The sequence below is a fragment of the Nicotiana tabacum genome, chromosome 12, assembly GCF_000715075.1.
Source record: "Nicotiana tabacum cultivar K326 chromosome 12, ASM71507v2, whole genome shotgun sequence".
In the NCBI taxonomy this organism is placed as follows: domain Eukaryota; kingdom Viridiplantae; phylum Streptophyta; class Magnoliopsida; order Solanales; family Solanaceae; genus Nicotiana; species Nicotiana tabacum.
Genome location: NC_134091.1, coordinates 36,392,193 through 36,405,594, shown reverse-complemented (window position 1 = coordinate 36,405,594; position 13,402 = coordinate 36,392,193). Strand labels below are relative to the sequence as shown.

Below are 13,402 nucleotides of genomic sequence, written 5' to 3'. Positions count from 1 at the left end.
ACTCAAATCCTAAGGGGTAGTTTTCCCCACACAAGGTTAGGCAAGATACTTACCTCGAGTCAAGCTCAATCAATCCGTAAGAATGCCTTTTTCATGAATATCCGGCTATGGATGGCCCAAATCTAGCCAAAAGCAATTGCATATCATAATTACAACAATAATAGACTCATCTAATTAACGAAATTAATATTTTAACAAAAATTCTGAAATTAACTCAAAATCACCCGTGAGGCCAACTTCTCAGAATCGGGTCAAAGTCATAAAATACGAAAGCTCATTCACTCACGAGTCTAACCGTATCAAATTTACTAAACTCCGACACCAAAATCTCGATCAAAACCCCGAAATTCGGCCTAAGAACCTTTCTCAAATTTTCACCCCAAATCTGAATTTAAACGGTGAATTTGAGCATAGATTAGTGGAATATAACCATAAGGGAGTTAAGAATCATTACCCAAAAATTTTCTCCGAAAATCTCTTCAATTCCGCCTTCTACCGAGCTCTCAATCAAATTTGTGAAGTGAACTTCAAACCCTTGAATCTGCCCCTTTTCTGCCCAGTTATTCCGCATCTGCGGACCTTGGGTCGCACTTGCGGAATTTCCTTCGCAGGTGCAGAAACGACTTAAGAGGGCTGGGTCCGCTTCTGCGGAAAAAGGGCCGCACTTGCGAGTGCGCGCCTGCGGACTATTGTCCGCTTCTGCGATCTCCTCCGCGCCTACGTGTCCTTTAGCGCATCGTAGATGCAGCATTTCCCTTCGCACCTGCGACCCCTGACCATACATCCCAAATCCGCTTCTGCACTTGCCTCTCCGCACGTGCGATCACGCACCTGCGGACTCCCCACCCCAGGTGCGAAAATGATAGATGCCTGAAGACTTCAGCAGCAACACAAATCCAACTTTTGATTCGTTAAGCACTCGAAACTCACCCGAGCCCCCCCGGGACCTCAATCAAACATGCCAACCAATCCTAAAATACCATACGAACTTAGTCGAGCCCTCAAATCACATCAACTAACGCTAAAATCATGAATCACCTTCCAATTCAAACTTAAAGAACTTAAAACTTTAAATTACTACAACCGATACTGAAACCTATCAAACTATGTCTGAATGACCTTAAATTTTGTAAACGGGTCACAAATGACACTACGAACCTACAGCCACTTTCGAAAATTCATTCCGAGCTTGATATCAAAATTTCCACTCTCGGCCGAAATCGCCGAAAATTTAACTTTTGCCAATTCAAGCCTAAATCTACTACAGACCTCCAAAACACATTCCGGACGCGCTCCTAAGCTCAAAATCACTCGATGGAGCTAACTGAGTCAACGGAATTCCACTCCGGATCCGTCTTCATACAGTTCCGACTACGGTCCAAATTCTAAGACTTAAGCTCTCATTTAGGGACTAAGTATCCCAATCCCCTTTGAATCACCCGATAATTGAATTCAACCACGCACGCAAGTCAATGCACATAATACGAAGCTGCTCAGGGCCTTATGCCGCCGGATAGGACTTAAATTCTAAAAACGAACAGCCGAATCGTTACAAAAATAATGTTATGAACTCCTATTCAAGTTGAGACATTAGCGAACGATTCCTGTCCAAACGATGATTCCTCAACAACACTTTATTTTAGACTTGAAATCTCAGTTAGATTCAAATTCTAAAATTTTAGCTTTTGACAATTTTATCCAACGTAGAATTATTTATGGGAAGATATCTTAAAGATATTTTGGTCCACTAACATTGTATTCATAGATGTTGCATTAGAACCTTGTCATGTAGGATTCCTAACATGTAATTATGTCCTAAAACTAATAGGATTACAAGGTTAATGTCTAGAATCTCATTTATATCCTTTTATTGTGAGTTATTATGCTTAATATTATAAGGTTATTTTTGTAAACCAACATTGTATTCATATATATATATATATATATATATATATATATATATATATATATATATTCTCGTTTTCTAGGCTTCCTTATTTGCATAATTTTTTAAAATCTAATCAAATTAATAAAGTTGAAGATTTCAACCTTAATCCAAATTAAAATAATGAGGTCATATATTCAAATAAACTTTGTTGAGAAATAAAAAGTTTGGGGTTATTTTTTCGAGTAGTCTTTGGTGTAAAGCGATTGTAAATTGATGAATAAGGTAAGCCTCACTTTTAATTAGGTTATCATTTTTTTCCCTGTCATAGTTGTATTATTAATAATATTGAAATCTGCACACAATAACTTTCTACGGTTTATATATAACTTCCTAAATTGTAATTCGATCTAATTTTATTTTTTTTTGGATACAATCAGTCAACCATTTACTAGGAAATCATAAGTGTTTTCTGAGGAACTTTCTTTTTGATAGAAAATACTTTATTACTTGCTAATGTTACTATTAAAGTTTTCGAAAATAAGAAATCATTTCTAAATTACATCGCTCTGTTGATCTATGTACATCACTTGGGGTGGTATGGCACCCGGACACTTGGCTAAAACTTCTTGTTTGTATAGGTAATTTTTCTGGAAATTAGACATATGTAAAGGATGCCAACCGAAGTGACAATTGGAATTAGGGTTCATTTGGTAAAGCGCCATATTTCCAGGTGAACTGCTGCGGTTCGATGCCGCCTGAAGGCGTGTTTTTGTTTTCTTTCCTTAATTAATTTATTTAACTTCTCATCTTTGTTTCCCTATCATACAACCCATATTACCTTCATTCTAATACCTTTTTGGATATCTTTTCCCTCCTCTTTTCTCAATTTTGTTGTGTTCTCTATTTTCCCTCTCTCTTTATCCCTACAAAAACATTTTCTTTCGTTTATTTAAATTGTATTGTAGCTTCATAATCTTTTATTTTTTATTTCTTCAAGTTACATCTGAATGTTTTTTTCCGCTCTTACTTTATTATTCCCTTGATTTCCAACATTCCTTAGAGCTAATATTGTATTGTAGCTAGTCTATTGACTTGTTTTCACACTTTCTGAAGTGTTCATTTTATAGTTAGAAAAATCCTATACTAATTACATATGATTAGAGTTTGTTCTGAGGTGTGAATCGAAGTATTGGAAATATTTTTCTTTGCTTGTATTGTTGACGATGACAAAGGTTTATTTCCAGCCTTAGTAAAGTTCCTTTGGCTTGTGTTTATTTTAATAAAATATTAATAATATGTGGCAATTTGTGATTTAAGTACATTATGTTTGAATTAAGAGGGTATAATTGCCTATTTAAATTTTTATTTTCTTATTTATGATTTTTTTTCATTTTACTTAATCTAATTTGAATCGAGAGGGATAGACCAAACTGGTCCAAACTTATTTCAGTTTGTTGATTACATAGTTTATTGATGAACCATCTTGTAAAGCGAACCGAATCAAGTAGATTGAACTGAGTGAATGTACACCGCCATTCGATCTTGTTAGTGATAGGGTTTCATTAAAGATAGTGGCACCCGCGACCTTCCAAGTTCTGGATCTGCCTCTTACTATAAACAATGGACTAAGAATGCAAGGACAACATTTGAATGAGAAAACTAATATTATAAGCTAAATTACAGAACAAATAAAGGACAAACTTACACAGATGCACTATAACAACTCAATAGAAGCTATAAAGAAAATTCCACTTCCTTCCAACTAAGAGCAGATAGTCCTAATTTTTTGTTTAAAGAAACATGTTACTTGGATGTAGTTTCGGTGGACAAGGAAAAAGGACTCTATTGAGAGGTTAAATAAAAGTTCTCAAATACAAAGTTTTAATTAAATTCAGAGTCCAAAAAATTAGGAAAAGTTCTAAATATGACAACTCTATCCAACGGGTAATTATTTTTTGGAATATAATTTAGCTTTCAAATGATATAAATGTCTGTCAATATTTCGGGATATTTTTATCGCGTTTTAATTTTCGTATTTTTATAATAAATATAGAAGATATATATGACTTTTCTTCCACATTACATGGCCCGCGAAAATGATACAACCATTAACAGGCATGTCCATCAGCTCGTCAACGAAATGTCTTCTGAAAAATTCTGGCCACAATTGAAACGTAATCGCCAAACACCCTTGTAATTTGGTATATTAGTGAAATATTGACTCATTGAATTCTCGTCTTTCTAATTCTACCCGTATTTTACAAGCTGAGAAATTAATGCCATTGCCTCCCAGGACTTGTAATGATTCGCTACAATATAAATTAAAGCTCTACCCTGCACAATAACCAAAACAAACAACTGAATTTCATCCTTTAGCCATGATGATGGTTCCCAGAATATTTTCTTTACTTAAGTTTTTCACTCTCTTATATTTGTTGGCAGTTTCTTTTGCTTCTACTGAGGAAGCAACTGCTCTCCTCAAATGGAAAGCAACTTTCCAAAACCAGAATAATTCCTTATTGGCTTCATGGAAACTAAGTGCCAAGAATTCTTCTAGCATTGGAGGGGCAAGTTCTGATGCATGCAGGGATTGGTATGGAGTTATATGTGTTAATGGCAGGGTAAACAGGTTGAATATTACAAATGCTAGTATTATTGGTACACTCTATGATTTTCCATTCTCATCTCTCCCTTTTCTTGAATATGTTGATCTTTGCATGAACCAACTCTCTGGCACCATCCCTCCTGAAATAGGTAAACTGACTAATCTAGTTTATCTTGAATTGTCGATCAACCAGATTTCAGGCATAATCCCACCACGAATCGGCTCACTAGCCAAGCTTCAGACCCTTAATATCTCTGACAACCAATTAAATGGTTCCATTCCTGCAGAAATAGGGAAGATGAAGTCGCTTGAGGATTTAGGCTTACAGAAAAACAATCTTTCTGGTCCGATTCCAAAAACTATTGGTGACTTAAGTGAGCTCAAAATTCTGCACCTTTATTCTAACCAACTTTCTGGTCCCATTCCTACAGAGTTGGGGAATCTAAGAAATCTCATTGATCTAGAATTAGCCAATAATCAGCTTACCGGTTCAATTCCTGTTTCATTTGGCAATTTGAGAAACTTGCAAAGACTGCGACTCCGCACCAACAAACTTTCTGGTTCCATTCCAAAAGAACTTGCATATTTGGATAACATGGTTATGTTTTCAATGACTGAAAATCAGTTTTCAGGCCACTTGCCAGAGCATTTTTGCCAAGGTGGAAAACTTGTGAAATTCACGGTGGGTAATAACAAGCTGACAGGTCCAATACCAAGAAGCTTGAGCAAGTGCTCGAGTCTCAGAAGAGTTCGTTTTGATAACAATAGTTTCACTGGGAATTTATCGGAAAGTTTTGGTATCTATTCAGAGCTTCAGTTCATTGATTTGAGCGACAACGATTTTTATGGTGAACTCAGCAGCAACTGGGGAAAATGCAAGAATTTGACAAATTTGCAGATAGCTAGAAATAACATTAGTGGTAGCATACCACAAGAGATTGGAAACGTCAAAGGGCTTCTAGGACTTGATCTTTCATCTAATCATTTGGTTGGGCAGATTCCAAAAGAATTTGGAAAATTGACCTCTCTAGTTAAACTTTTTATGCAGAACAATCACATTTCTGGCAATATTCCGAGTGAACTTGGGTCACTGACAAAGTTAGATTGCCTTGATCTGTCAGACAATAGATTGAACGGGTCGATCCCAATATTTATCGGAGATTACATGAATATGTTTCTCTTGAACCTGAGCAACAACAAGTTTGGCCAGAAAATTCCAAAGGAGATTGGGAGGATAACTCACCTAAGTGTACTTGATTTGAGCCATAACCTTCTAGATGGAGAAATACCCTCTCAGTTAGCCAGTTTGCTGGACTTGGAAAAGTTGAATCTTTCTCACAATGGCCTCTCTGGCCGCATTCCTGAAGAATTTGAAAGTATGACTGGTTTGCGGGATGTTGTCTTGTCATACAATGAGTTGGATGGTCCAATACCAAATAATAAAGCGTTTATGAATGCTTCATTTGAAGGTAATAAAGGTCTTTGCGGCAATGTAACAGGATTTCAGCCTTGCGAAAGGCCATCTTCGATGGTGAAGAAGCAGTCAAGAAGTAAATTCATCCTCGCCACTGTACTTCCTGTTATGGGAGCACTAGTACTTCTCTGTGCTTTTACTGGTGTTCTTATGTGTGATAAAAGAAGGAAAGTTAAAGATGTTGAAAGACGGGATGATGGTTTGTTTTCTATATTCTTGTTAGATGGAAAGGCATTGTACAGTGATATCTTAAACGCCACAGAGGAGTTTGATGCAACATTTTGCATGGGGCAAGGAGGGCAGGGAAGCGTTTACAAGGTAAACCTTCCATCATTAGGAAGTATAGCTGTGAAGAGATTTCATTCTTCATTTGCGAATACACATTGCAAAAGCTTCACGAATGAGGTAAATGCATTGATAGGGATTAAGCATCGGAACATTGTGAAACTCTATGGCTTTTGTTCGAATGCACAACACTCGTTCTTGGTTTACGAGTATGTGGAGAGGGGGAGTCTGTTTAGTATCTTGAGCAATGAAGATGAGTCCAAGAATTTGGATTGGCTTAAGAGGGTGAATATCATCAAAGGTGTTGCTTTTGCTTTATCTTACCTGCACCAGGACTGTTTGCCACCAATTGTTCATCGAGACATATCAAGCAGTAATATTTTGCTTGACTCTGAGTATGAAGCTCGTGTTTCCGATTTTGGAATAGCCAAGCTTCTCAAGCCAGACTCGTCCAATTGCACAACGCTTGCAGGCACATATGGCTATGTTGCACCTGGTAAGATATAACTTTTTATCCCTTCTTTATTAACTATATATAGCCACACACTCTATACTGTTTTTATCTCATGTACTCATTTATAGTGTTATACTTTTTTGGAAACTGTATTGTTTCAGAGCTCGCATATACAATGAAGGTTACAGAAATGTGTGATGTCTATAGCTTTGGAGTATTAGCATTGGAGATAATCAAAGGAAATCATATTGGGGAATACATTACTCTGCTAGCAAATTCATCGACTAGAGATCACGTGCAGCTTAGTGATTTGCTGGATGAACGCCTTCCATATCCTGAAGATAGAGTAAAGGAGGTTTTGGTTTTTATCATCAATCTAGCAAGCTCTTGTTTGGTTGAAACTCCGAAATCGAGGCCAACAATGCACTTCATCTCTCATAGGTTATCAATTTATCATCAATGGATTCACGCCCACGTACTCATCATAGATAAAAACCCCATGTAAGGCGAGCTATATAATCCCTGATATGTAAGGTGTCCTTTTATGGAAATGAATAAGCTTTGATACCAAGTAATTGTGAAATAAGTAATTTAATGAGAAGGTCCACGAAAAGATTATTACTGGGACTTGTATTCTAGTATTGTTAGGATGCTTATCTGGTCTGTAGGAAATTACTAAAGCCAAGTGATAAAGTATCTATTGTTAAGAACAAATTCGTCCCCCCATTCGATTTTTTGGGTAGGGTTCCAATATGAGGTGTAATGAGAAGTTCAAAAGCAAAGTGGTTGATGGGCCTGTTATATTCTTTTATTGCCTTCCAGTTGCCATTGATAAGTCTCATGTTGCAGCAGAAAAAAATTTCCTTCAATTTCATCTTGTATCAACGAGCCAAATTGTGATCCGATGATGAACTCTATATATCCACGCACTCTATGCTGTTTTTATCTCATGTACTCATTTAATTGTTATACTTTTTTTGGAAATTGTATTGTTTCAGAGCTTGCATATACAATGAAGGATACAGAAATGTGTGATGTCTATAGCTTTGGAGTATTAGCATTGGAGATAATCAATGGAAATCATCTTGGGGAATGCATTACTCTGATAGAAAATTCATCTACTAGAGACCATATGCAGCTTAGCGATTTGCTGGATGAACGCCTTCCATATCCTGAAGATAGAGTAAAGGAGGTTTTGGTTTTTATGATCAAGCTAGCAAGCTCTTGTTTGGTTGAAACTCCAAAATCGAGGCCAACAATGCACTTCATCTCTCATAAATTATCATCAATGGATCCGCGCCCACGTACTCATCAAATAAACCCCCATCTACGGCCAGCTATAAATCCCTGATATGTAAGGTGTCTTTGTATGGAAATGCCTTTGACACCAAGTAGGTGTGAAGTAAGTAATTTGATGAGAACTAAAGGTCCATGGCAAAATTATTACTGGGACTAGTATTTTGTGTTGTCAGGGTGCTTATAAATAGCCAATTTAGAAAAATGACACGAAGAAAAAATTGATATAAGTAGACATCTAGTTTCACAACAAGCAGTTCTGAACTTTTTCCGCTTGTGCATCTTTTTCTGTTATTCAGCAACCAACTAAATCTCTCTCGTATTAACTCCAAATTTTCCGCTTATCGTTCTTTTTTTTTTTTATTCAGAAACTGGATAATTGACCTAACCACATTCGTCGCAGATATTCCAACTGTAGGACCATTAAGCATGGTCAAGGGCGCTACAGAATATTTCCAGAAGAATTAAAAAATATGCTAAATTAAGCCTTTACTCCTCTTACCTACCATTCTCTTGCAGTACTGCTGCGTACTAAATAAATACAAGCTACAGTATATAGAAGGGGGAGGAAAGAGGAAGTTGCACAGCTAAAAGTCACCAGAAATTCCTTCATCACTTCCTATTATAACAATGTTTAAAACGTCTAGACTTCTAACTAGTTCATTAATTTGCATGTTCTGTTTCTTTACGCCATTAATTAGTGGATAACTTTGTGTTCATATATATGTGAAGCTGCTCACTCTGTAGACTATAGGAAATATAATTAAATCTCTTCAAGTCGCTAAGAAGAAAAAATGGCAATTGGGGGCATGGCTGTTGAGGGACAAGGTGGTAGCGATAACTGCTTTAACGGGAAGATAACATTCGCCGTTGTCATCATTAGCATTGTTGCTGCATCAGGTGGCCTCATTTTTGGATTTGATATTGGAATTTCAGGTTAGTGTTTTCTCTTTCATTTTATGGATTCCAGTCCAACTTTTTTGTTAGGGGTCTACACCTGATGATCAACAGTGTTTCTTAGGAGAAATCCCTACAAAGAAGGGCTGATCCTCATTTGATTTAACTTATGCATACAGAGTATATATAAAATCTACACTATTATTGTATGTTGAAGTAATTTGTTTTATTTTCCGCCTTACTAATTTCACTTTTTATGGTTGGGTACCTGTAATTATCTTTTAGAAGGTATGATTGTGTAAAAATTTATGTATTGTCTCTGTATAGAAGTTAACTCATCATCTTTAGCTTTTACATAGTACTAGTGTAACACTATAAAAAAAGGCAGCCCGGTGCACTAAGCTCCCGCTATGCGCGGGGTCCGGGGAAGGGCCGGACCTCAAGCCTTACCCTGCATTTCTACAAGAGGTTGTTTCCACGGCTCGAACCCGTGACCTCCTGGTCACATGGCATTAACTTTATCAGTTACGCCAAGGCTCTCTATAAAGTCATACTAAAATAACTATAGGTTATCCATATTCAAGGAAAGAGAAGAGACATTTTATTTCAGGTAAACAACTTTCCAGGAAATTATAGGAACAACTGTCTTGACATTGTGTCATTCCTTTGTGAACCAGAGCATTTGCCTGATATATAAACTAAATAAAAAAAAATGAGAACAAAAAGAGAACTGACCGTTTCCAATACGGACTCGTAATTTCTATGCTGTGTAAGCCATATATATTCACAAATACTCAATCCCTTTTTTTTGTACACATCAGGAGGAGTGACAACAATGAGGCCATTTCTTGAAAAATTCTTCCCATCAATACTGAAGAAGGCAGCATCTGCTGGTGCTGAAACAAACGTGTATTGTGTGTACGACAGCGAGGTTTTAACAGCGTTTACTTCATCACTCTACATTGCTGGCTTGGTGGCATCTCTCGTAGCTGGTCGCCTCACAGCCGCCATCGGACGAAGAAACATAATGGTAGTAGGAGGCTGCACTTTCTTTGCTGGTGCTGCTATGAATGGTGCTGCTCAAAATATTTCTATGCTCATTTTGGGCCGCATTTTGCTAGGCTTTGGTGTTGGCTTTACTAACCAGGTAGGGAAAGAAGAGTATGGGTTTAGGCCTCTTCTCCAGCCTACACTTTCTAGACACAATCCCGTCTTTCCGTGAACTAAAATCAAGACTTATGTAGTAATTTAACTTTCTTTTTAATTATGTATACCTTTGAAGGCTACTCCTGTGTATCTCTCAGAAATGGCACCTTCAAAATGGCGAGGTGCATTCAGCACAGGCTTCCAATTCTTCATAGGCCTTGGCATTGTTACTGCGAATTGCATAAACTATGCCACCTCTAAGCTCAGCTGGGGATGGCGCCTCTCCCTCGGCCTGGCCATAGTTCCATCCGCGACAATGAGCATAGGTGCACTTCTCATTTATTTTTGTTCATTTTCTATGTTACATATAATAGTGGCACATCTGGACCAGCTTGTACGCACCTCGACTATTTCACTGCCTATATATTATTTCCCATGAGTACAGGAACCGTGTATATCATGCACTTGAGTTTTTTTATCTCTCCTGAGATATGAACCATGATACTTCATCAAAAACAAGGGATCTTTACATACATAACTGGTCATATTCACTATTTTGTTTTAGCCATATACATATATTATACATTAATTATACCCGATTATACACACATAATACATGAACTATGCATAAATTATACCTCCACAAACTATTTTTAGATTAATCGATTGGGTGAGCGGCTATTTGAGTTAATTCTTCTATTGACACTAAGTCACACTTTTGGGTACAGGTGCACTTCTCATTTCAGACACACCAAGCAGCCTAGTTGATCGTGGAAAATTGGAGCAGGCAAAGCAATCTCTAGCAAAAGTTCGTGGAACCAATGACAACATTGAAATTGAAGCTGAGTTAGCTGATCTTATTAAATCTTGTGAAATTGCAAGAGCTTCAAAGGAAGAGCCTTTTGTAACAATCTTTAAGAGACAACATCGGCCTCATTTGGTCATGTCCATTTTCATACCATTTTTCCAGCAAATGACTGGGATTAATATCATTGCATTCTACGCCCCTGTCCTTTTTCGATCAGTTGGTTTTGGGAATAACTCGGCTCTACTTGGTGCTGTTATACTTGGATTAGTCAATCTTGGTTCAATCCTTGTGTCTACTGGTATTGTTGATCGCTTTGGTCGGAGATTTCTCTTCATACTGGGCGGAGTACAAATGCTAATCTGCCAGGTGCGTGCTTAACTAATAGCCAACTGAGACAACTCGTTATGCACCCAAATATCCAAGATAAAACTCAAGCAATAATTAGTTGAAGAGTTAAATATGTTTTGTGCGTCGATAGTGTATATGTTGTTTTCATCATCAGGTTAAGTTGGCTTACAACAATATTTAACTTTTCATAACAAGCTAGCCAGATAAGATAACCTGAAAATAGAGTAACAACCTGCTATAATTAGTTAAATTGCAATAATAGCGTAAAATTTCTTGATATTGCTAGTGTATATAAGTTAAATTCTTAAAGAGTCTTAACTATTATATGCTGACGATGTATTGTTTTATTGCACTATCAAGTTAAATTGACATACAATAACATATAAGTGCAAGCTTTTAACAAATTTGATATGGTAACTTATCAAGAAAATAGAGTAAATATTAAATTATATTTATAATAGAAAGATATTGATACTGTTAGTGTGTATAACTTAGATGATCCTTGTGCTATTTACATGATTGGCTTAATGTTGGTGAAGGTAGCTATTGTTTCAACACTGGCAGCTTCAATAGGTGAAAATGGAAGCAAACACATAACCAAACAATATGCTGCCTTAGTACTTGCCCTGATGTGCATCTATGCTGCTGGTTTTGGTTGGTCATGGGGTCCTCTAAGTTGGCTCATTCCAAGCGAAATATTTCCGATAAACATTCGATCAACGGGACAGAGCATAAGTGTGGCTATGAACTTTGCAACCACATTCGTTCTGTCTCAAACATTTTTGGCAATGCTTTGTCACTTCAAGTATGGCGCTTTCTTATTCTTTTCTGGTTGGATTGCTGTTATGACCATTTTTATAGTGATGTTTATGCCAGAGACCAAAGGTGTTGCTTTGAATTCCATGCATCAAGTGTGGGAGCGGCACTGGTTTTGGGGTAGATATGTTAAAGATCAGAGCTAGTGCCGCGACAAAGTGAGCTAAGAAGTTGAATGGATTATACAAAAGTTTTATGGTGTAGTTTTTGTGATCTAGAAAGAAGAATTTTATCATAAGTGGATCATGATAAACACATAATTAAGTAAATAAAAGTATTTTTTCTCAAACAGATAAAACTTTATATTTGCAATAAGATTAATTCAGAATTTTAAGTTAGTGTTTGTTAAGTATTATTCACTTACTATTTCTTTTTATAACCGGTGTACCCACTTTTTAACATGTTCGCGGTCATCTCTTGATAATTGCGTTATAAGGAAAGGAGTATTCCATTAATTTTACTCAATAGCATTTAGATCATTCACATACAAAGTGCAAGAACAGACTGTGTGCAAAAATATTACTCCAGGCATTCAAGATTTGCAATATATTGAACCCTTTTGTTGTTGTGAATGATCCAATTTATTTCATCTGCTTCAACTAGTGTGTATATTTCCTCATGTGGCTGGTATTAGCTAGTTTGAATTTCCTCAACCGGTATTAGCTAAAACATTTATACCAAATTTTTGTACTGGATTGAATAGCTCTGTAAGGGGAAAATGTATTCTTCCTACCTTATTGTCATGTTTTTCTTTTGGTTATAAAAGGCTATTATTGTTTACCCGAAAAACGGATAGAGTTAAATTTGTACGTAGTTCTAATGATATGTGGTATAGCTTAATACAAACCGTAAGGATAAATAGAAATATCAAATATGGATTGCAAAGAGTACAAAGTAAACACAGCTGTAAAGAAGAAGATTTTTAGGACTGAACAGGTTGAACCAATTTATGAAGCTTAGAAGAACAACTCTTTTGTATAGGAGAATATGATGCTTGAATTACAATGTAAATAAAACTTTGCCACTTACAGAAATAATAATCATTCCCTTTATAGTAGAGGGATCTTACTTTAGATATAATTAAAAATACATAGTGGGAGACTCATGATAAATCAGCTTTATAGGAGAACAACCCTTTATATAATTAATAATCTTACTTTAGAAGAACAACTCTTTTGTATAGGAGAATATGATGCTTGAATTACAATGTAAATAAAACTTTGCCACTTACAGAAATAATAATCATTCCCTTTATAGTAGAGGGGTCTTACTTTAGATATAATTAAAAATACATAATGGGAGACCCATGATAAATCAGCTTTTCCATAATTCTTGCCAGGATTCTCTCCTCGATCGATCGTACGAAGGACGAAATCTATTTCGAC

The 13,402-nt window shown here is 36.4% G+C and overlaps 2 protein-coding genes across 2 annotated transcripts; both read left to right on the top strand.

Annotated features, from left to right (window-relative positions):
• Window positions 1–4,086: 4,086 nt before the first annotated feature.
• On the top strand, window positions 4,087–7,880 carry LOC107800972 (uncharacterized). Its single transcript, XM_016624240.2, has 3 exons — window positions 4,087–6,748; window positions 6,868–7,207; window positions 7,705–7,880. The coding sequence occupies exons 1-3, from the start codon at window positions 4,267–4,269 to the stop codon at window positions 7,739–7,741; spliced, it is 2,859 nt and encodes a 952-aa protein (XP_016479726.2). The 5' UTR covers window positions 4,087–4,266; the 3' UTR covers window positions 7,742–7,880.
• Window positions 7,881–8,064: 184 nt separating this feature from the next.
• On the top strand, window positions 8,065–12,355 carry LOC107800973 (sugar transport protein 5). The gene is made up of 5 exons (XM_016624241.2): window positions 8,065–8,938; window positions 9,721–10,046; window positions 10,182–10,371; window positions 10,774–11,219; window positions 11,741–12,355. Exons 1-5 carry the CDS (start codon window positions 8,797–8,799, stop codon window positions 12,161–12,163), a joined length of 1,527 nt encoding a protein of 508 aa, XP_016479727.1. The 5' UTR covers window positions 8,065–8,796; the 3' UTR covers window positions 12,164–12,355.
• Window positions 12,356–13,402: the final 1,047 nt, after the last annotated feature.